The 23111-nt window shown below is 41.7% G+C and overlaps 1 protein-coding gene across 1 annotated transcript in view; it reads right to left on the bottom strand.

The window, feature by feature from the left end:
• Positions 1 to 23111, bottom strand: part of LOC139752099 (uncharacterized phosphotransferase YvkC-like) — a 60292-nt gene that overhangs the window by 4331 nt on the left and 32850 nt on the right. The window contains exons 18-29 of the mRNA XM_071667980.1: positions 22572 to 22746; positions 21593 to 21760; positions 20667 to 20801; positions 20452 to 20536; positions 17958 to 18043; positions 16551 to 16706; positions 14599 to 14658; positions 14336 to 14470; positions 9224 to 9363; positions 7422 to 7500; positions 6015 to 6149; positions 1463 to 1565 (exon numbers count right to left, since the gene is read on the bottom strand). Coding sequence (XP_071524081.1) covers positions 1463 to 1565; positions 6015 to 6149; positions 7422 to 7500; positions 9224 to 9363; positions 14336 to 14470; positions 14599 to 14658; positions 16551 to 16706; positions 17958 to 18043; positions 20452 to 20536; positions 20667 to 20801; positions 21593 to 21760; positions 22572 to 22746 — 1457 coding nt within the window. The remainder of the gene's footprint in view (positions 1 to 1462; positions 1566 to 6014; positions 6150 to 7421; positions 7501 to 9223; positions 9364 to 14335; positions 14471 to 14598; positions 14659 to 16550; positions 16707 to 17957; positions 18044 to 20451; positions 20537 to 20666; positions 20802 to 21592; positions 21761 to 22571; positions 22747 to 23111) is intronic.

Consider the following 23111-nt stretch of genomic DNA (forward strand, 5'->3'; position numbering starts at 1 on the left):
GGTAGGAGACAGGGATGAAGTGAAGAGAGGGTGTGAGCACTCTGAAGGACTACTGAATGTGTATTATGATAGGGTGGTAGATGTGCGATGTTTGGGCTATGGAGGTATGCAAAGTGAGAAAGTCAAAGAAGAAGTTGTGAAAGCCTTGTGCAAGATAAAATGTTGATTGGTCAGTTGTGATTATAATGGAGAGCTGCATGAGGACTGGGAGAATGCAGGTATACTGCCACTGTACAAAGGTAAGGGGGACAAAGGTGAGTGTTCAAATTATATCAGTATAGGTTTGAGTGTACCTGGTAAAGTTGTATACATAAGTGGTGATTGAAAGGGTGTTGGCATGCACAGAGCATCAGATTGGGGGGGCGGGGGGGTTGAATGTGGTTTCAGGAGTGGTAAAGGAAATGAGGATTACGAATTTGCTCTGAAGAATGTGTGAGAAATACTTTGCGAAACAGAAGTGGCAACTTTTGATCTGAGGAAAGCTCACAATAAAGTTGATAAGATGCTTTGAGGAAGGTATTACAAACATATGGCCTGAGAGGAAAACTATTACAGGCAGTAAGGAGTTTTTATCAAAAGAATAAGGCATGTGCGAGTAGGTGAGAGGAGGGTGAGTGACTACAGGTGATGGTGGGTCTGTGGTAGGGATGTGTGATGTTACCATGGCTCCTTAATATGCTTATGGATGGGGTGGTGAGGCTGTTAGTAGACTGGAGTGAGAAACTGCAGAAGCTGGTGTCTGAAATTAGGAGTGTGCAAAAAAAAAAAAAATAAAAAAAAAAATAAAAGTAAGGTTATTTCATTCAGCAGTGCAAAAACACAAGTTAAATGGGATGAGAGTCTGAATGAAGAAAACTTGGAGAAAATGAAGTGGTTCAGATACCTGGGTATGGATATGGCGACAAATGGAACCATGGAAGCTGAGGCAAGTCACAGGGTGGGTGAAGGGACAAAGGTTCTCGGCACTGAGGCATGAGTGGAAAGATCACTACTTGGGAGGTCAAAAAATGGGTTTCTTTGAGGATATGGACGGAAGGCATAAGCTATTGATGAGAATACATGGAAGAAGGTTGAACAGTCGTATAGTTACCCAGTGAGCTACTTATGATGTACAAACATCTTAACCAATTTTTTTATTTCTCTTTTTATTTCTAAGGTAACTTTCATTAAGCATCTGTCACATTAGGCATCAGTCACACTGCTGGACATAGTTTAACAACAGAAAACCAATATGTACTGCATTTTCACATTTTCATGCTCTGTAGTCAGTTACTTCTATTTTGCAGTTGATTTTGTACTAAAGACATTCCATATACACCTAGAATTTAAACTAATGAATTACATGTACCTGAATCATGATAAGTATATGCAACAGCTTTATGTATAGGAAAGTAACATGCACACAATATAAATACTGATAAATATAACAACAGAATTTCAGGGGTGAGAAAGCCATCCTTACCATGAGAGATGAGGCCCCCAATCTCTGTGACAATGCCTGCCAGAAGTGGGAAGTAAGGCGACCACCCTACATCTGTACTAAATGTCACCAGCACATCCCCATTCTGCAATTATGAACAATATGCATTATAAACATCTGCATATATACATAATTGCCTACAACTACTGTGTATGTGGGAAGAAAGGAAGGTAAGTGGTTCTAGGTGAAAGTGGGTCTACAGCAGGGGTGTGTGATGTTACTACAACTATTTAATATGTTTTTGAGTGGAATTATGAGGGAAGTGAATGCAAGGGTCTTGAAGAGAGGAGCAGGTATGCAGGCTATAAGGATGTGTTAGCCTGGGAGGTGACCCAACTGTTGTTTACTGATGATAAATGGCTAGTGAGAGACTTGAATAAGAAACTGCAGAACCTGATATCTGAGTTTAGGAGACTGTGTTACAGGAAAAAGTTGAGATTACATGTGAATAAAAACAAGGTTATTTGGTTTACCAGTAAAATGAAACAGTTCAATCAGAGTGTGAGTTTGAATGAAGAGAACTTGGAGGAAGTGGGGGTGTTCTAGATACCTAGGAGTGGGAATAACAAGGAATGGAACCATGTGAGTAGAAGTGATCCATGGAGTGGGTGAGGTGGCTAAGATCCTGGGTATTTTGAGGAGTGTGTGTAGAAAGAGAGATCACTGTCAGTCAAGACTAAAATGGGCATATTTGATGGTATTGTAGGCCTAACAGTGTTTTATGGATGAGGGGCATGGGCTCCAGATATGATAGTACAGAAAAGGGTAAATGTATTGGAAAATATAATACTTGAGGACAGAATGTGGTGTAAGAGGGGTTGATCGAGTAAGAAATCATAGGGTAAGGGAGATGTGTGGAAACAAGAAAAGTAAGGCTATGAGAGTTGAAAAGGTATACTAAAATGGTTCGGACATATAGAGAGGATGCTTCACCTTTAAAACGATTAAGCTCAATCATGGAGTTCCCATGGGGGAGGTTCTTCCTCAAACTCTCTTCAATCTCTTCCATTATGACCTCTAACTACCTCCAGCAAACCTCAACTTGAAGGTTCTTTCATATGCAGACAGCCTCACAATCACATAACAACACTGACACCACAGTAGCAACATCAAACATGCAGCACTACATGAGCCACAAATACGTGGTTCACCAGTTGCGTTCACATCAATGAATACTTCAAACCCCTAATTATACCTTCAGCTGCCACATTACACACTTTCACTTTCAAATGACCCATTGTTAATATCTAATCTCTCGCATCAAAACTCAAGACACAATCACTCAGCTCCTTTCTAAACACTACCTTCTCTCCCTTGTTCCTCTCATGACTGGCCAGGTCCTTGTGCACTAATAATCATCCACCTACCATAATCCACTCTGATCTTTATCCATAATAGTTTAGGGTTCACTTCCTTAGATTTTCTCATACATTCATACTTCTTCAAGCACAGCTGCTACACCTTCCTTAAATCACCCTCACACAAACCATTATATATATTTATTTATTTATTTATTTTGCTTTGTCGCTGTCTCCCACGTTTGCGAGGTAGCGCATGGAAACAGACGAAAGAAATGGCCCAACCCACCCCCTAAACACAATGTATATACATACACGTCCACACACGCAAATATACAATACCTATACATCTCAATGTACACATATATATACACACACAGACACATACATATATACCCATACACACAATTCACACTGTCTGCCTTTATTCATTCCCATCGCCACCTCGCCACACATGGAATACCATCCCCCTCACCCCTCATGTGTGCGAGGTAGCACTTGGAAAAGACAACAAAGGCCCCATTTGTTCACCCTCAGTCTCTAGCTGTCATGCAATAATGCCCGAAACCACAGCTCCCTTTCCACATCCAGGCCCCACACAACTTGCCATGGTTTACCCCAGACTCTTCACATGCCCTGATTCAATCCACTGACAGCACGTCAACCCCGGTATACCACATCGATCCAATTCACTCTATTCCTTGCCCTCCTTTCACCCTCCTGCATGTTCAGGCCCCGATCACACAAAATCTTTTTCACTCCTTTTTCTTTCCACCTCCAATTTGGTCTCCCACTTCTCCTCGTTCCCTCCACCTCTGACACATATATCCTCTTGGTCAATTATATATATATATATATATTATTAATTTATTTATTTATTTATTTTGCTTTGTCGCTGTCTCCCGCATTTGCGAGGTAGCGCAAGGAAACAGACGAAAGAAATGGCCCAACCCACCCCCATACACATGCATATACATACACGTCCACACACACAAAATATACACACCTATACATCTCAATGTACACATATATACACACACACAGACACATACATATATACCCATGCACACAATTCACACTGTCTGCCTTTATTCATTCCCATCGCCACCTCGCCACACATGGAATACCATCCCCCTCCCCCATCATGTGTGCGAGGTTGGCGCTAGGAAAAGACAACAAAGGCCCCATTCGTTCACACTCAGTCTCTAGCTGTCATGCAATAATGCCCGAAACCACAGCTCCCTTTCCACATCCAGGCCCCACACAACTTTCCATGGTTTACCCCAGACGCTTCACATGCCCTGGTTCAATCCATTGACAGCAAGTCTACCCCAGTATACCACATCGTTCCAATTCACTCTATTCCTTGCACGCCTTTCACCCTCCTGCATGTTCAGGCCCCGATTGCTCAAAATTTTTTTTACTCCATCTTTCCACCTTCAATTTGGTCTCCCACTTCTCCTCGTTCCCTCCACCTCTAACACATATATCCTCTTTATCAATCTTTCCTCACTCATTCTCTCCATGTGACCAAACCACTTCAACACACCCTCTTCTGCTCTCTCAACCACACTCTTTTTATTTATACATATCTCTCTTACCCTTTCATTACTTACTTTATCAAACCACCTCACACCACATTGTCCTCAAACATCTCATTTCCAACACATCCACCCTCCTCCGCACAACCTTTTCTATAGTCTACGCCTCGCAACCACATAACATTGTTGGAACCACTATTCTTTCAAACATGCCCATTTTTGCTTTCCAAGATAATGTTCTCGCCTTCCAAACATTTTTCAACACTCCCAGAACTTTCGCCCGTGTTAGTGAGATAGCGCAAGGAAACAGATGAAAGAATGGCTCAACCCACCCACATACACATGTATATACATAAACGCCCACACACACACATATACATGCCTATACATTTCAACATATACATACAAATACATACACAGACATATACATATATACATATGTGTACATATTCATACTTGCTGCCTTCATCCTTTCCATCCCGCCACACATGAAATGGCACCCCCTCCCCCTGCGTGCGCGTGAGGTAGTGCTAGGAAAAGACAACAAAGGCCACATTTGTTCACACTGAGTCTCTAGCTGTCATGTGTAATGCACCAAAACCACAGCTCCCTTTCCACATCCAAGCCCCACAAAACTTTCCATGGTTTACCCTATCACGCACCCCTACCGTAAACCAACATTCTCTGGGTACCAATCACTTCGCTCTCTTCCTACTCATACACATGCCTTACATCCTTGTTAAAAAAATTTCACTGCTCTAGCAATTTACCTCCAAAACCATATACTCTTAATACCTTCCACAGAGCATCTCTATTAACTCTATCATATGCCTTCTCCAGATCCATAATACTACATACAAATCCATCTGTTTTTCTAAGTATTTCTCAGACATTCTTCAAAGCAAACACCTGATCCACACATCCTCTACCACTTCTGAACCTCACTGCTCTTCCCCAATCTGATGTTCTGTGCATGCTTTGTATACATATATTGACAGCATGCAGACCCTGGTATACCATATCATTCCAATTCACTCTATTCCTTGCATGCCTCTCCTCCTCCTGTATGTTCAGGCCGTGATCATTCAAAATCTTTTTCACTCCATCCTTCCACCTCCAATTTGGTCTCCCACTTCTCCTTGTTCCCTCCACCTCTGATGCATATATCCTCTTTGTCAATCTTTCCTCACTCATTTTCTCCATGTAACCAACCCATTTCAATACATCCTCTTCTGCTCTTTCAACCACACTCTTTTTATTACCACACATCTCTCTTACCCCTTCATTACTTACTTGATCAAACCACCTCATACCACATACTGTCCTCAAACATTTGATTTCCAACACATCCATCCTCCTCTGTACAACCCAAGCCATAGCCCATGCCTTGCAACCATATAATATAGTTGGAACTACTATCCTTCAAACATACCCATTTTTGCTCTCCAAGATAATGTTCTTTCCTTCCACACATTCTTCATCGCTCCCAAAACCTTTGACCCCTCCCCCACTGTGTGACTCACTTCCACTTCCATGGTTCCATTTGCTGCTAAGCCCATTTCCAAATATCTAAAACACTTCACTTCCTCCAATTTTTCTCCAAACTTATATCCCAATTAAACATATAAAGAAATAACATATTTATGTCTTTCCTTTGTCCAACCTTTACCTTCCCTCCCCTGGTTATATGCTGACCTGTATGGATGGTGCATCTTGAAGGTTTATTATAACCTTAACAGGGGCAGTGACCACCCCTTGACACACTGGAGTGCCCACGATAACCTCAACTGAGTCTGCATCCACAGCTTCAGGTTCCTTTCCTGGGATAATCTGTTGATAATAGTTTAAAGAAAGATATAGCAAACTGTAATGGCATACACAATGAAAGGATATGATTCCATACCTATGCAAATGAAGAATGAACGAGTTCTAATAAATAAAATTTAACTCACTATATATATGAAAGAAAATACCTACATCTTTAGGCCTACAAAAACTCACAGATACAGTGAGGTGAAGAAATAAATAGTGTGGCTTATAAATAACATCTGAAAGGTTTAAGAGAAAGAAATGAATGTAGTAGAATAAAGAATGATGAACTGAGAAATCATGAGTAAAAGTCTGTGAAAAAAGCAAATGGTAATGTAAAATTTCAAAAAAATTCTTTAGGGAGATAATGCAAAGTAAATAAGTGATATGTAAGGGTTTACTGAAACAACAGAGCGTATATGAGAAAGAAGTAAAAGTTAGTAATGGTAGTTGGTAACAGTTGGTAGGAATCAAATGACTGGGGAGGAATACCACCAATACTACCAGCCTGGGTATTAGGAAAGTTAGTGATGGCTATGCAGTTAGCCAGCACTTATGTGGCTGTCAAGTTGCACTCCTATGACTTAGGTAGCAGTCTGTTCTTTCTCCCTTACTCGAAATATGGACTACTGGCATTCTGTCTACAATCACACAATCATTGCTTGAAGACTCTGAACTTGGTTTGTTACATGGTTATTGAAATTCAAATCAAGCAAATATAAAAGAATGATGAAGGGAGAGAATGAAAGAAGGCCCAGTTTGATTATAATCTAGCAGGAAATAAGTTTCAGGATTCTGTGTGAGAAGTACTTGGGAAGTGACACTGTCCCAAACTTGTGGCTAGCAGCCCATATCAGGAGAATTGTAAAGAAGATAAACTGCCTTCTGGTGAATATCCAAATAGCTTTCAAGTAAATTTGCCAACCATGGAAAATAGAAAACTGAAGAGTAACCCAATCATAACCTCTATGTTTTAAACTAGACTGACAACACAGACACTGAGCAGTTCTTTGAAATATGGAAGGATAAAAATCAAAGGATGTAACATGAAATCAAGCAAGAAACTTTAATAAAAAATAGATGTAAAGAAGTTCTATAGTAAATGAGTGGTAGATGAATAGAATAAACTGAATTAGGAAATAGTAAATGCAGACAGCAAAAAGATGTTCAATAATTTGTACAAAAGAAAAGGTTCATGAGTTTTTGCCTTTTGAATGTAAAACTCTCCCTGTAGAGTACAAATGAGTACTTACATACATACAAATATAATACTGTGCATACATATACACTCACAGGCTTGGGGACACCGATGCTTATCTCAGGAAACTTTATTTGGTCCAAGTGACAGTGAAGACGCCGCCGCTGCACTGCCCTATAGTGAGAAGTGAGACAGAAGGCTGGGCATTTTGAAATGGGCAGGAATGCATGACTTATGGGGAAGAAAATAAAGATTAGGAAGAAAGCTTGGTTTATGGGAAGGAATTATAGATTATGGACTGGAAATATGGTTTATAGGAAGAAAAATCTAGAATGGGAAAGGGAATATGGTTTATGTGTAGGAAAACACATTAGGGAGGAAAATATGGTTGATGGAGAAGAAAATACAGTTAGGGAAGGAAACAAAAAACACCTTAGAGGGATATGTGGTTTCTAGGGAGGGAAACATCTATCAAGTGAGGGAAACATGGACTAGGGAAGAGAAATATATCACTGAAGGTATCTATTTACTTATATTTATCATACTTTGTCGCTGTCTCCCGCATTAGTGAGGTAGCGCAAGGAAACAGATGAAAGAAGGGCTGAGCCACTCACATACACAAGTATAAACATAAATGCCCACACACGCACATATACATACCTATACATTTCAACTAATACATACATATACATACACAAACATACATATATATACAAATGTACATATTCGTACATGCTGCCTTCATCCATTCACCCTGCCACACATGAAATGGCACCCCCCTCCCCCACCCGCGCACATGCGAGGTAGCACTAGGAAAAGATAACAAAGGCCACATTCATTCACACTCAGTCTCTAGCTGTCATGTGCAATGCACCGAAACCATAGCTCCCTTTCCATATCCAAGCCCCATAAAACTTTCCATGGTTTACCCCATACATTTTGGAGAAGGGAATGAAAAAGTGAGTAAGGAAATGTGGCTTATGGAAAATAACAATGAATCAAAAGGAAGCATGGACTAAGGAAAGGATACATGGAGAAGTATAGGGAAATATGACACTGGGAAATTAACTGTGGAATAAGGGAAAAGAAATATCATCATTAAGATATGAAAATAACAATGGAGAAAGGGAAAACATGCAACATGTGATGAAATACAAATGAGATAAAATTTTGGATTATGGGAGGACAGAGTATATGAATGGAGAAAAACATGGACCACAGAAGACACACAACAATTAGTGAAGAGAAATATGGATCAGGAGAGGGAAGCATTGATCAAGGGAAGGAAATGTAGATCATGGAAGAAAATCATAGATCACCTGAGAGAAATAATAATCAAGGGAAGGAAACTTGGATTAAAGGAGGGAAACATGGATCGAGGTGGTGAAACACGGATCAGGGGAGAGCTACATAAATCAAGGAAGTGAAACATATATCACAGCAGGAAAAATGGATCAAAGGATAGAAATTGGATTATGAAAGTGAATCAGGGGAGTGAATTATATATCAGGGAGTGAATTATGGGAAGGATACATGGAACTGGGGAGGAAAACATAGATTAAGGAAGATGAAGATGGATCAAGGATTGATACATGGATCTGGAAAGGGAAACATGAATCAGGGAAGAAAAAAATAAATAATAAAGATAAAGATAATAAAAACATGTTAAAACAAGGCAAGACTTGAAGAATAAAACACAAGGAGGCTGGACATGAAGTACAAGGCTGAACATGATGAACAAGACTGAACAAGGCAGGACATCACAAACAAAACAGAACACAAATGATAAACAATAAACTTTTTAAATAATTACCCAATAACCATAATCCTACAACAGTGAGAAAAAAGTAATGAAAATAAATAAGTCTATGACTGAACGTGAGTAAATATGACCTACTTGGCGATGAGCATGGGTGATGGGGAGGCTATCAGTTGACCCAGTTCAGTATGCTTAAGGTAGAAGATCAACTCAGGTGAGGGCAACCGAGCCTCACCCACCAGCAATTCGCCAAGCTTTCTGTAACAGTGCCATACTAATGACAATCACCAGGAATGTTACTACCTCACCTACAAACAGATACACTCAGCAAGTAACCTACAGCCAACAAGAGGCAGACCTATACTGACTCAGGCAGTAGAAATTACCATGACTATACAGTTGCATTTAAATCTGCTAGGAGAAGAATGAAGAAAAAGATTCAATAAAAAACTAAGGGATGAATCATTTGAAACCATTAGGCTGGGGAAATTTGGAAGAAGAAATATAGAAGTTGATAAATGAAATCAGAGGCCATGAAGTGTCACTGAATGGAAGAGGAAATTTAGGAACTAAAACACAGAATTAAAGTGCATCATAAGAATCAAATTAGTATAGGGGCTACAGAAGAAAAGTAAACAAATAGAAAGAAGGTGTAAAACACTGAAAAGCATCAGAAGGGTCTTTCTAGATAACTTAGATATAGAACAACAAAAGAAAATGCCCCTAACACAGAGACCATAGACAGTAAGGAAGGGTAGCAAGAGCATATTCTGGGCCTGCAGAAAATAATCAGAGAGCATTACTGAAATTACTGGTTTAGTGTCAAAGTTGTGGATAGTTAGAATAAATTAACCAATGAAGCAGTGAAAGCTGGTATTTTACAAAAGTTAAAAGTGCTTCCTGAAAGCAAAGAAAGTTCAGGAGACAAGACCCCATGAATGTTGAGCTTTCCCCCCTTACTGTGCAAATAGGTAATTCCAGGAGGTAATAATATTCTTTGTTAAAACCTGACCCAAACTTGTGTGGGACAGGGAAATCTTATGAAGTTTAATTGTAAAAGTTTTAAAATAAAAAATGTGTAGGTATATCACTTGTCTAGGTTTTAGTCAGTCATGCCAAGCCTACCTCATGTAGCCAGTGAAATTTGCATGAAAGTATCACAATATACTTTCCTGGCTCAGGATCTGCCATACATTCCATTTCATTAGAAGACAGCCAAATTAAAGTTTCAGATGTTTTCCACTACCAATAATTTTCATGTACAGAAATGACACCAGGGATGAGAATATAAACCTGGTACCTGTTTTTTATTACATGGTGATGTAGGGAATTCACAAGGAAAAGAAATATCACCATGAAAAGAGTAAAATACAGAATATATCTGAACAAACTGTGATGTACAAATCATTAATACTAGAGTGAAACAAAATTCATCTTGGTTTATGGAAAAATAGCCATAATAAATTATTTGCTTCTGACTGCCAAATTCAGTGAGTACAATATACTACACAAATCCATACTCTGAAAACTGAAGAACAAGTAACCAACTTCATACAAGTACTTATATATATTTATTATACTTAATCACTGTATCCCACATCAGCAAGGGAGCACCAGGAAACTGACAAAGAATGGCCCATCCATTCATATCCACATACATATACATAAATGCACATATACATACATTATATATACATATAAATATATATAAACAAAGTGGAAATATCCTCACCTAGCCCCCTTCTCTGTTCTTTCTTTTGGAAAATTAAAAAAAAACAAGAGGGGAGGATTTCCAGCCACCTGCTCCCTCCCCTTTAAGTTGCCTTCTATGACACACAGGGAATACGGGGGAAGTATTCTTTCTCCCCTATCCCCAGGGATATATATATATATATATATATATATATATATATATATATATATATATATATATATATATATATATATATATTCTTTTTTTTTTTTTTTGCTTTGTCACTGTCTCCCGCGTTTGCGAGGTAGCGCAAGGAAACAGACGAAAGAAATGGCCCAACACACCCCCATACACATGTATATACATACGTCCACACACGAAAATATACATACCTACACAGCTTTCCATGGTTTACCCCAGACGCTTCACATGCCTTGATTCAATCCACTGACAGCATGTCAACCCCAGTATACCACATCGATCCAATTCACTCTATTCCTTGCCCTCCTTTCACCCTCCTGCATGTTCAGGCCCCGATCACATAAAATCTTTTTCACTCCATCTTTCCACCTCCAATTTGGTCTCCCACTTCTCCTCGTTCCCTCCACCTCCGACACATATATCCTCTTGGTCAATCTTTCCTCACTCATTCTCTCCATGTGCCCAAACCATTTCAAAACACCCTCTTCTGCTCTCTCAACCACGCTCTTTTTATTTCCACATATCTCTCTTACCCTTACGTTACTCACTCGATCAAACCACCTCACACCACACATTGTCCTCAAACATCTCATTTCCAGCACATCCATCCTCCTGCACACAACTCTATCCATAGCCCACGCCTCGCAACCATACAACATTGTTGGAACCACTATTCCTTCAAACGTACCCATTTTTGCTTTCCGAGATAATGTTCTCGCCTTCCACACATTCTTCAAGGCTCCCAGGATTTTCGCCCCCTCCCCCACCCTATGATCCACTTCTGCTTCTCTGGTTCCATCTGCTGCCAGATCCACTCCCAGATATCTAAAACACTTCACTTCCTCCAGTTTTTCTCCATTCAAACTTACCTCCCAACTGACTTGACCCTCGTCCCTTCTGTACCTAATAACCTTGCTCTTATTCACATTTACTCTTAACTTTCTTCTTTCACACACTTTACCAAACTTAGTCACCAGCTTCTGCAGTTTCTTACATGAATCAACCACCAGCGCTGTATCATCAGCGAACAACAACTGACTCACTTCCCAAGCTCTCTCATCCACAACAGACTGCATACTTGCCCCTCTTTCCAAAACTCTTGCATTTACCTCCCTAACAACCCCATCCATAAACAAATTAAACAACCATGGAGACATCACACATCCCTGCCGCAAACCTACATTCACTGAGAACCAATCACTTTCCTCTCTTCCTACACGTACACATGCCTTACATCCTCGATAAAAACTTTTCACTGCTTCTAACAACTTTCCTCCCACACCATATATTCTTAATACCTTCCACAGAGCATCTCTATCAACTCTATCATATGCCTTCTCCAGATCTATAAATGCTACATACAAATCCATTTGCTTTTCTAAGTATTTCTCACATACATTCTTCAAAGCAAACACCTGATCCACACATCCTCTACCACTTCTGAAACCACACTGCTCTTCCCCAATCTGATGCTCTGTACATGCCTTCACCCTCTCAATCAATACCCTCCCAAATAATTTGCCAGGAATACTCAACAAACTTTTACCTCTGTAATTTGAGCACTCAGTCTTATCCCCTTTGCCTTTGTCCAATGGCACTATGCAAGCATTCCGCCAATCCTCAGGCACCTAACCATGAATCATACATACATTAAATAACCTTACCAACCAGTCAACAATACAGTCACTCCCTTTTTTAATAAATTCCACTGCAATGCCATCCAAACCTGCTGCTTTGCCGGCTTTCATCTTCCGTAAAGCTTTTACTACCTCTTCTCTATTTACCAAATCATTTTCCCTAACCCTCTCACTTTGCACACCACCTCGACCAAGACACCCCACATCTGCCACTCTATCATCAAACACATTCAACAAACCTTCAAAATACTCACTCCATCTCCTTCTCACATCACCACTACTTGTTATCACCTTCCCATTAGCCCCCTTCACTGAAGTTCCCATTTGCTCCCTTGTCTTACGCACTTTATTTACCTCCTTCCAAAACATCTTTTTATTCTCCCTGAAATTTAATGATACTCTCTCACCCCAACTCTCATTTGCCCTCTTTTTCACCTCTTGCACCTTTCTCATGACCTCCTTATATTTTGCTTGTCACTGTCTCTCGCGTTAGTGAGGTAGTGCAAGGAAACAGACGAAAGAATGACCCAACCCACCCACATACACATGCATACACATACATGTCCACACATGCAAATATACATACCTAAACATCTCAACATATCTTCTTTTCTTTCTTTTAAACTATCCGCCATTTCCCGCATTAGCGAGGTAGCATTAAGAACAGAGGACTGTGCCTTTGTGGAATATCCTCACCTGGCCCCCTCTGTTCCTTCTTTTGGAAAATTAAAAAAAAAGAAAGAAAAAAAAAGAGAGGGGAGGATTTCCAGCCCCCCGCTCCCTTCCCTTTTAGTCGCCCATTTTCTACACCCCAAAAGTGGGAAATTCCAAAACCCTTCCCCAAAATTTTTTATTAAATTTTATTTTTTATATTTTTTTTTTTTTTCCCCCTTTTCCCTTCCCCCCTTTCGAAATTTCCCGGAAAAAACAAAAAAGGCCCCCCCCCCATACAAAATTTTTAAACATCTCCCAAAAAACCATATATATATATTTTTTTTTTCATTATTATTATTATAGTTTGTTGCTGTCTCCCACGTTAGCAAGGTAGCACAAGGAAACAGATGAAAGAATGGCCCAACCCACCCACATACACATGTACATACATACCTATACATCTCAATGTATACATATAAATACACACACAGTCATATACATATATACACATGTACATAATTCATACTGTCTGCCCTCATTCACTTCCGTCTCCATCCCGCCACACATGAAATGGCAACCCCCTCCCCATGCATGTGCGTGAGGTAGCGCTAGGAAAAGACAGCAAAGGCCACATTCGTTCACACTCGGTCTCTAGCTGTCATGTATAATGCACCGAAACCACAGCTCCCTTTCCACATCCAGGCCCCACAAAACTTTCCATGTTTACCCCAAACGCTTCACATGCCCTGGTTCAATCCATTTACAGCATGTCGACCCTGGTATACCACATTGTTCCAATTCACTCTATTCCTTGCAAGCCTTTCAACCCTCCTGCATGTTCGGGCCCCAATCACTCAAAATCTTTTTCACTCCATCTTTCCACCTCCAATTTGGTCTCCCACTTCTCATCATTCCCTCTAACTCTGACACATATATCCTCTTTGTCAATCTTTCCTCTCATTCTCTCCATGTGACCAAACCATTTCAAAACACCCTCTTCTGCTCTCTCAACCACACTCTTTTTATTACCACACATCTTTCCTACCCTTTTGCTACTTACTCTTAAGAAGTAGGGAGAATGAGCAAGATTTTGATGTACCTGGTATTATGGGAGACTGGGCTCTGGAGAGCATTGAGTGTCTGCTCAACATTCAGGTGCTCCTTGTTGGTACTGTAGGTGATTGGGTGATGTACCATCATCTGCCAGGGTAAGAATGATCAATATGCTCCTTTCTCACCCTCTTATTTGCTATCTTTGTATACTATTCTGATAGAAATGTAACCACAGTATACCTCACATTACCTACAATGTATGACAAAATGCCTACCTGCAGTGTGTGAACAAGGCTGCGAGGATCCAAGCCCCATGAGAGTGAGCTCAAGTCAAACTGTGAAAGACTAACCATTAAATTAATGACTGGTGACCTTGCATGACCTACCACAAGGATACCATCCTGACCTGCAAGCCTCACCAGATTACTAGACAGATCTAATCATAAGCAAGTTGCATATCTAGTGGAAAGAGGGGAAACTTGAAACTTTTATTTGTTGTCATGTATCAAAATTTAGGCATCTGTGTTTGTTCATCCCATGTCAAAGAAGTTTCAGCAAGTTACGTACAAGTGAGGGCATTGTGATACTAATAAAGTACAGCAAATGGTAATATATCAGTGGGGACATAAAGAAAGCACTTAGATGAAAGAAAAACCACGTAGCAGTGGATTCAAAATAATGCATATTTAGATTCAGTAGAAAAATGAATAAACACTTCAGTGAAAATAGAGATGGTTAAGTGGTGCAAGTTACCCACAGAATAAAATATGAACACTAACACAGACTGTTGGAAGGTTTCAAGCACAAGTTAGGTAAATACATGATTGATATTGGGTGGGAATAAAATAGGAGCTGCCTTGCAGCTCTCAAGGTTTGTATGTTATTGTATTCCATCAAAAACAACAGTCATCATAACATAAAAATGATGATGATAGGTAGATCTTAGCAGTAAAAGTAATGATAACAAGTATATGTGCATGTGTGGACGTGTATGTATATACATGTGTATGTGGGTGGGTTGGGCCATTCTTTCATCTGTTTCCTTCCACTTCCTCACTAATGCGGGAGACAGCGACAAAGTATAATAAATAAAAATAAATAATAACAATGATAATAAATAATAATAATCCCTGGGGATAGGGGAGAAAGAATACTTCTCACATATTCTCTGCGTGTCGTAGAAGGTGACTAAGAGGGGAGACAGCGGGGACTGGAAATCCTCCCCTCCCGTTTTTAATTTTCCAGACAAAGGAACACAGAAGGGGGCCAAGTGAGGATATTTCCTTGAAGGCTCAGTCCACTGTTCTTAACCCTACCTAACTAATGCGGGATATGACCAATATATACATAAAAAAATATTTGTAATAATAATAATAATAATAACAACAATGTCAAGTTTTAAAAAATAATCAATATGAATTGAGTTAATATTCTGTTTTCAAACAAATAACTTAGGAAAAAACAACACAAGAACACCTGGGGTCATCAGGTCATAAAAAGAAAGGGGTCATAGAACACAAAATAACCAAAGAAACATGAAAAAAATACATTACTGTATTCCAGTGGCAGATATGTTGAGCCCACTTGGTGGAGTACTACCATTTGCCAATGCATAATGACCTGGCCCCAGCCTGACCTCTCATGTTCTGGACTGACCTCCCATGTCCAACCCTGAACTCCTGTAACCTAGCTTGGTTTCCATGACCAATTTTGACCTCTTATGACCCAGACTGATCTCCTGTGCTTCAGAATGACCTCTCTGTGATGCAGCTTGACCTCCCATGCTCCAGACTGACCTCATACACTCTGAACTAAGGTAACATGACAGTCTGACATTTCACACCCCCAGATTGACCTCCAGTGACCAAAGCATCTTCCTCACCCCAGAAGGATCTGCTTTGACCAAGCCTGACTTCCCATGTTGAATGTTACCTCTTGTGACCCTCCTTGATCTCCCACACCCTAGGCTGACTTCCTGACCTAACTGACTTCCCATCCCTTAAACTAACCTCTGTGATCCAGCTTAATCTCCAATTCCCCATACTGATCTCCTACATGATGAATTTACCTCTGATGCAGTCTAATCTCACACACCCTGGAGTTGATCCAGCCTGATCTCCCATGCCCTAGACTAATTTTCCACAACCCAATCTGATCTCCTGTGATCTAAAATGGTCTCCCACACCCTGGATTGATCTCCTATGTCCCTTCAATGCTCTGGGCTGACCTCCTTGATGCAGCGGTGGCCATGCTTGTAGAGAAAGTCCCTAAAAGCATTGCCCACTGCCCCTGGGTGGGACTGGAGCCAGACGTGACCCTCATCTGGCGTCATGGCCAGGAACTCCTCTACTTCTTCGCTCTCCGCCATCAGCTGTGATATGACCTGTGGTGGTGACAAGTAATGGAAGGCATGTACTACTAGTGCTTAAGTGCTATGGGATGTGCATGGCAAGTATTGGAGAACTGGAGACTGTGTATGATGAGTGTTAAGAGTGCTGCATGGTGTGTAGAACCAGTGTTGCAGTGATGGAGGGTGTTCATGGCCACTGTAGGAATGTGAAAGCTTATGCAGGGCCAGTGGCCATTTAATGCCTGTTTTGGAGAACTGGAAGGCATATGTGTCAGAGAGAAGGTGAGTGTGGAACAGCCTGTGCTGCAGTGCTGAGGGGTGTGGATGGCTACTTTTGGGTTACTGGAGGGTGTGGAGAGCCAATTTTCGGGTGCTGGAAGGTGTGGATGGCCAATCTTGGAATGCTGGAGTGTGTGGACAGTCAATGTTCGAGTGTTGGAGGGCGTGAATGACCAGTGTTGGGGTGCTGGAGGGTGTGGATAGCCAGTACTGGAGTGCTAGAGGGTGTGGATAGCCAGCATTTGGGTGCTGGAAGGTGTGAACAGTCAGGGTTAGGGTGATGAAGAGTGTGTTGAGGGGATGGTGGGTGGGCTGTGTTGACAGATTGACTTTCACTGATCAATAATGACTCATCCTGATCCACCTTGGCTGGATTCATCATGACTCAGCCTGATCCATCTTGGCTGAACTCATCATGACTTAGGCTGATCCATCTTTGGTGGGACTCATCATAACTGAATCTAGTCTTTACTGTCACCCTGATCCCTCACAGGACTCAAGTGCAAGTATCTCAGCGTTATCTACCACAATCTGTGATGAAGTACTCAGCGTGATTCTCCATAATTCATAACTTGTTGTTAACTTGCTCTATCTACGTTAAGCTAATTTGTATTCAATAAACATTACCAGCTACCATGTTTATGTAAACCTAATCCATCACAATCTAACTTAACCTTTCATATTCTATAATAACCCTATGCAAGATCTTGTAGCCTACCTTAATCATTACAAATAAAAGAATACATCTAGTGATCCATTTTGAACCCCAGTGAACATATATGACCCATTACAGACTTATCTACTTATAAGTGACTGTAATCTGCTGCAAGCCCAGAAACCAACATGACCAACTGTGACCAAGGTGATAAACTATCATGACCATACTTCACCACCATGAGTAAACTGACTAAACTTGACCCATCATGTTTAAAATTCATTTAACACAACTCATCATGACCTATAATAAACCAAGTCAACTTCTAGAAATGTGGACTGAGGAGTTACCTTGAGATATGAGGGAACGTCGGCAGACTCTGCGTCAGAGCACATCATTAGCATTGCCATGTCTGATTTGTTCTCTGCAGTGATCTCTGCAGGTACAATAATTGATTTCCTAAACACAAATGTAAACAGACACCTATATACCAATACAAACACATTACAAAAATTGAACGATATTGTCAGTTAATGTATAGCTCAATTTTCAACAGGTCTATAATCTTATGATAATAATTAAGTTGAAGGTTTGATTATCCTTGCAAAACTGGGGGCTTTCATGATCAGCCAAATGAGACTTGGACTGGGAATCTGTAGGTTTATCCATGGGAATTTAGGGACTTGCAGGGTCATCCTAAGCTAGCTGGAGACTTTCATGGATGCTGGGAACCTGAAGGACCACCTTGGGAGAGATAAGTATCTGCAAAGTCAACCTGATACAGTTGGGGACCTGCATAATCATACCTGTAGGGTCACCTTAAAAAACACTTGAGATCTCCAGAGGCATTGACCTTGGGAGGCTTGAGACCTTTACTGTCATCAAAGGAAGGCTGAAGGTCTCCAAAGTTATCAAAAGGACTAAAGTTGAAACTAAAAGAGTAAGGCTAGAAAGGCTTGGATTATCTTCAGGAACTGGGAGACAGGGGCCTATAGAATATACTTTGTGACAAAATACCGACATAGTTATCAGTGGGAAACCAGTTAGGCTGGGAGCAGGTAGAATCATCACATGGAGGCCAAAGTATTGTAGTGTTGTCTTAGTTGAGACGAAATATCTACAAGACCATTCTAGGGGACATGTACTCAGTCTATAAAGATTGGGGATCATGAGGGTCATTTGAGGGGGCTAAAAATTTGCAAGATCACCCTAGTGAGATTAAGCAGCTTCAGAATCAGTAAAGGAGGGGCTGGGAGCTTGCAGAGTCAATACAAGGGGACCAGGTATCTGGAGGACCAATACAAGGGGGTTGGAGACCTGAACATATCATGGGGGACTGGGGATCTACACGACCAATAAAAGGGGGCTGGGGATGTGTAGAACCATTGCAAGGGGCTGGAGATGGGTAGAACCAATACATAGGGATGGAGATGGGTAGAACCAAAACATGGGGCTGGGGACCTGTGAGACCAATACAGGAAGGCTGGGAACTTGCAGGACTCATACATGGTGGCTAAAGACCTGCAGGACCAATACAGTGGATGGGACCTGCAAGGCCACTACAGGGGATGGGAACCTGGAGGACCAATCAAAGAGGACTAGGGGCCAGCAGAAACAATATAGGGGGACTGGGAACCTACAGGATCAATACAGGGGGGGTTAGGGACCTGCAAGATCAATACAGGGACTGGAGACCTTCAGGACCAATACAGGGGAGCTGGGGACCTTCAGGACCAATACAGGGAGACTGGGGACCTGCAGTACCAATAAAGGGTGCAGGGGTCCTGAAAGACAACTATAGGGGAACTGGGGGCCTGAAGAACCAATCAAGGGGGACTAGAAACCTACAAGATCAGTACAGGAGGCTAGGGACCTTCAGGACCAATACAGGTGAGCTGGGGACCTTCAGGACCAATATGGGGGCCTGGGGGCCTGCAGGACCATTACAGGGTGGCTGGGTCCTGAAGGGCCACTACAGGGGGACTGAGGACCTGAAGAATCAATCAGGGGAACTGGAAATCTACAAGACCAATCCAAGGGGCTGGGGACCTATAGGGCCAGTGGAAGGGAGCTGGAGACCTTCAGGACCAATATATGGGGCTGGGGAACTGCAGGACCATACAGGGTTCTGGGTTCCTGTAAGGCTCCTACAGAGGGGCTAGGCAAAGAATCAATCTTGGGAAACAGGGAAACCAAGACCAATACAGATGGCTGATGACTTACAGAACCAATACAATTGGGTTGGGGACCTGGTGGACCACTACAGGGGGCTGGGGGTCTGCAGGACCAATACAGGGATCAGGGATCTGCAAATCTAAAACAAGGGGGACAGAGGGGCCTCCAGTAACAATACATGAGGCTCAGGATAAAACACTATAAGGGAATTGCTGACCTACAAGACCAGCACAGGGGATTGGGGACATGCAGATCCAATAAAAGAGGGTTTAGTGACCTGCTTGACAAATACACTGGGCCAGGGTACTGTAGGACCAATACAATGGAGAGTGGGGACCAGCAGAACCAATACAATGGGGACTGGGGACTTGCATGACCGATACAAGAGATTGAGAACTTACAGGACTGATACAAGGTGGATTATGAATGTGCAGGACCATTACAATGGGGAAAGGGGACCTGCAGGACCAATACAAGGGGGAGTGGCGACTTGTAGGACCAATACAAGGAGGAGTGGGGACCCAAAAGACCCATACATGGGGCTGGGGACCTGCAGGACCATTAAAGTAATGCTGGGGACCTGAAGGAACGATATAGCAGAGCTGTAGACTAGTGGCTCCAAGAGTCTGGAAATTAACCCTGTGGAACATGAAGGAGGGTGTGACCTACCTTGTTTACCATCAGCCAGGACGATCAACATCATACTCTGAAAGAAGCTGCTACACTTGCTGCTGATCGTATGGATCTTGGTCACCTGAGGGAAGCAAGAGAGAAGATAGGAGACAGAAAGAAGAAATCTGTATTAGCCTTCAAAACACATCACTCAGCCATTCGTCAACAGTTTGCAACAGGCTTCATAGGCACATGGCAGAAGACAGACTCGCCTGGAGAAGGTGAGGCAGGCGGCTGGTGATCTCTGCGTAAAGACTGGTGGCGAAGACTGCCCGAAATTCACCCAGGTCGTACTGGCTAAACTTGTTCTTACAGCGTCGCAACTGTCCATAGATGGTCAACATATCCTGTATGTGTAGAGAAAGTAGAGTATTCGTGGTGGCTGGGAACCAAGTAATTGTTCAGAGTGTTCTATATTGAGTGGTTTTCATTTCTGTTAGGTTTGCTTATGATAGGAAGGAAGATCAGGCAGGTGATGCACAGTTTAGAGTGGAGAGATTTAATTGCTTGTAGCACATGCTATGGGATTTTTTTTCTTGTCCAAATCTAGGGCCAGTTATTCCTAGGAGAGTATTTAATTTGTAAGTTGCTTTTGTGTTTATGTTATACGTGTGGGGAATGAAAGTAGTGTGTGTGCCTGGAATGATATATGTTTAAAAAAAAAAAGTGGGAGTGACTGTCCATAAAAAGGTGACAGGAGTGTTTGGACTGGATGTCTGTCCAAGGTTTAAAAAGTGAATGAAGAATTCTGTGGGAGTGTAAACATTCTGTTCTGGATAAGCCATTGTTCCAACAGCGTAATGAAGTGCTGCATGTTTGTTGTTGCTACTGAAGTGTCAGGGTATTTTGATGTGATTGTGAGGACCTTCATGTTGTGGTCTGCTGGAAGTAATAGGAGGTTGAGAGAAAGAATTGCTCGCTGGGAGACCTCTACTGCAGAGTTGAAGGAATTTAGTGTGAAGCCATTGTGAAAGACTGAGGCATGGAGGCCAGCTATGAAATCATCCAACCAATTTTTGTCATTGTTGTGTAGATGGTGTCAAGTATCTTTTGAGAGTATGCTGGGGGGAAAGTGTCAAAAACTTTGTTGATGTCTATTGACACTGAAGTACTTACACAATGAAGTTGAAGTACTTACATACACAAGGTGGGCCATGTTTAAGAAGTTGGTGAGGCCAGAAGTCTTGCCAAACCGTTCGCAGCCCCATTGGATGAACTGAGGTATGCTAACCTCATGGCCGTACACCTGTAGGTCAATGGCTTGGTGCAATGGCGAGTTCCCTGTATGCGTATACCGGTATTGCATCTGCAGAAAGACCAACACCCACACACTCTATAACTCAAGCTCCTCATTGTACACTTATACGTCACTTTTACCTATGCTCCTCCTAGTAGTTCATGATCCACACTGTAACTCAAGCTCATCTCACTTACTCATGTCTATAACTGTAACTCATACTCATCACAGTAACTCAGACTCCTAAAAGCAACTCAGTGGTCTTAATAGTGGCCCACACAGTTCATGCTGATGTCCATAACTGACAATGGTACAACAATTGGGGCTACGGACCATACTTCACCCTACCCACCCTAGCTCATATGGGTCACAATAACTCACACCTTTCATCATAGCTCCTACTGGTCACTACACCTGATATGGGCCACTGTAACTCATATTAGCTACTATAACTCATAATGGCCACAATAACTCATACTGAGCAATGGCTAAAACTGGCCACAATAACTCTTAATGGCTACTGTAACACATACTGGCCACCATAACATATATATGCCGCTGTAACTCATATTGACTAACGTACTGAAAAATACTTAATGAGTGGCCTACCTCTAGCATACTGAGAAAGACGTGTGAGTGGCCCATCTCCAACATGATGAGAGTAGCCTACCTCCATGTTGAGAAAGACATGCGAGTGGCCTACCTCCAACATACTGAGAAAGTCACGTGAGTGGCCTACCTTCAACATACCAAGAAAGAAGTGTGATTGGCCTACCTCAAACATGAAAAAGATGTGTGAGTGGCCTAGCTCCTACATGCTGAGAGAGACAAGTGAGTGACCTACCTCCAACATATTAAGAAAGACGTATAAGTGGCCTACCTCCAACATGTTGAGAAAAACATGCGATTGGTAGATGGAACAAAGGACAACATGGTGGGGGTCTGGGCGTATGGAATTCCAGGTGAATGCATATATATCCCTCTGGAAGGACAAATCCAGAGCTGGTATCACTATCGACATTGTCAGGGGTGTTGCACTGCCTGGGAACACCTCCCTGTAGGAACCAGAAACTGTTTAGTGCTCTTGCACTTGTAAGAACTTCTGAGAGAGATATAAGGAATAATGAAGGAGTCATCACTAGATTTAAATCAACATGGCTATGACTGGTCTTATCCCTATTATTGCTGGTGTTAACATATCCACGTGATATAAACACATACCGTGTGGTGAGGGTGACTTGCTACTGTTTACACAGACCTACCCAGTGGGAAGGTTGGCAAACATAACCTTAGCAAAATTTTTATTTTTCATACATAAGATGACTTGATTTTTAAAAGAGCAGGGTGGTGTTCAGAGATATCTACCAGGGTTAGCTTTGGCAATGAACTGGTGTTGGGAGGTACCTACCCAAGTTAGCTT

The sequence above is a fragment of the Panulirus ornatus genome, chromosome 2, assembly GCF_036320965.1.
Source record: "Panulirus ornatus isolate Po-2019 chromosome 2, ASM3632096v1, whole genome shotgun sequence".
NCBI lineage: Eukaryota > Metazoa > Arthropoda > Malacostraca > Decapoda > Palinuridae > Panulirus > Panulirus ornatus.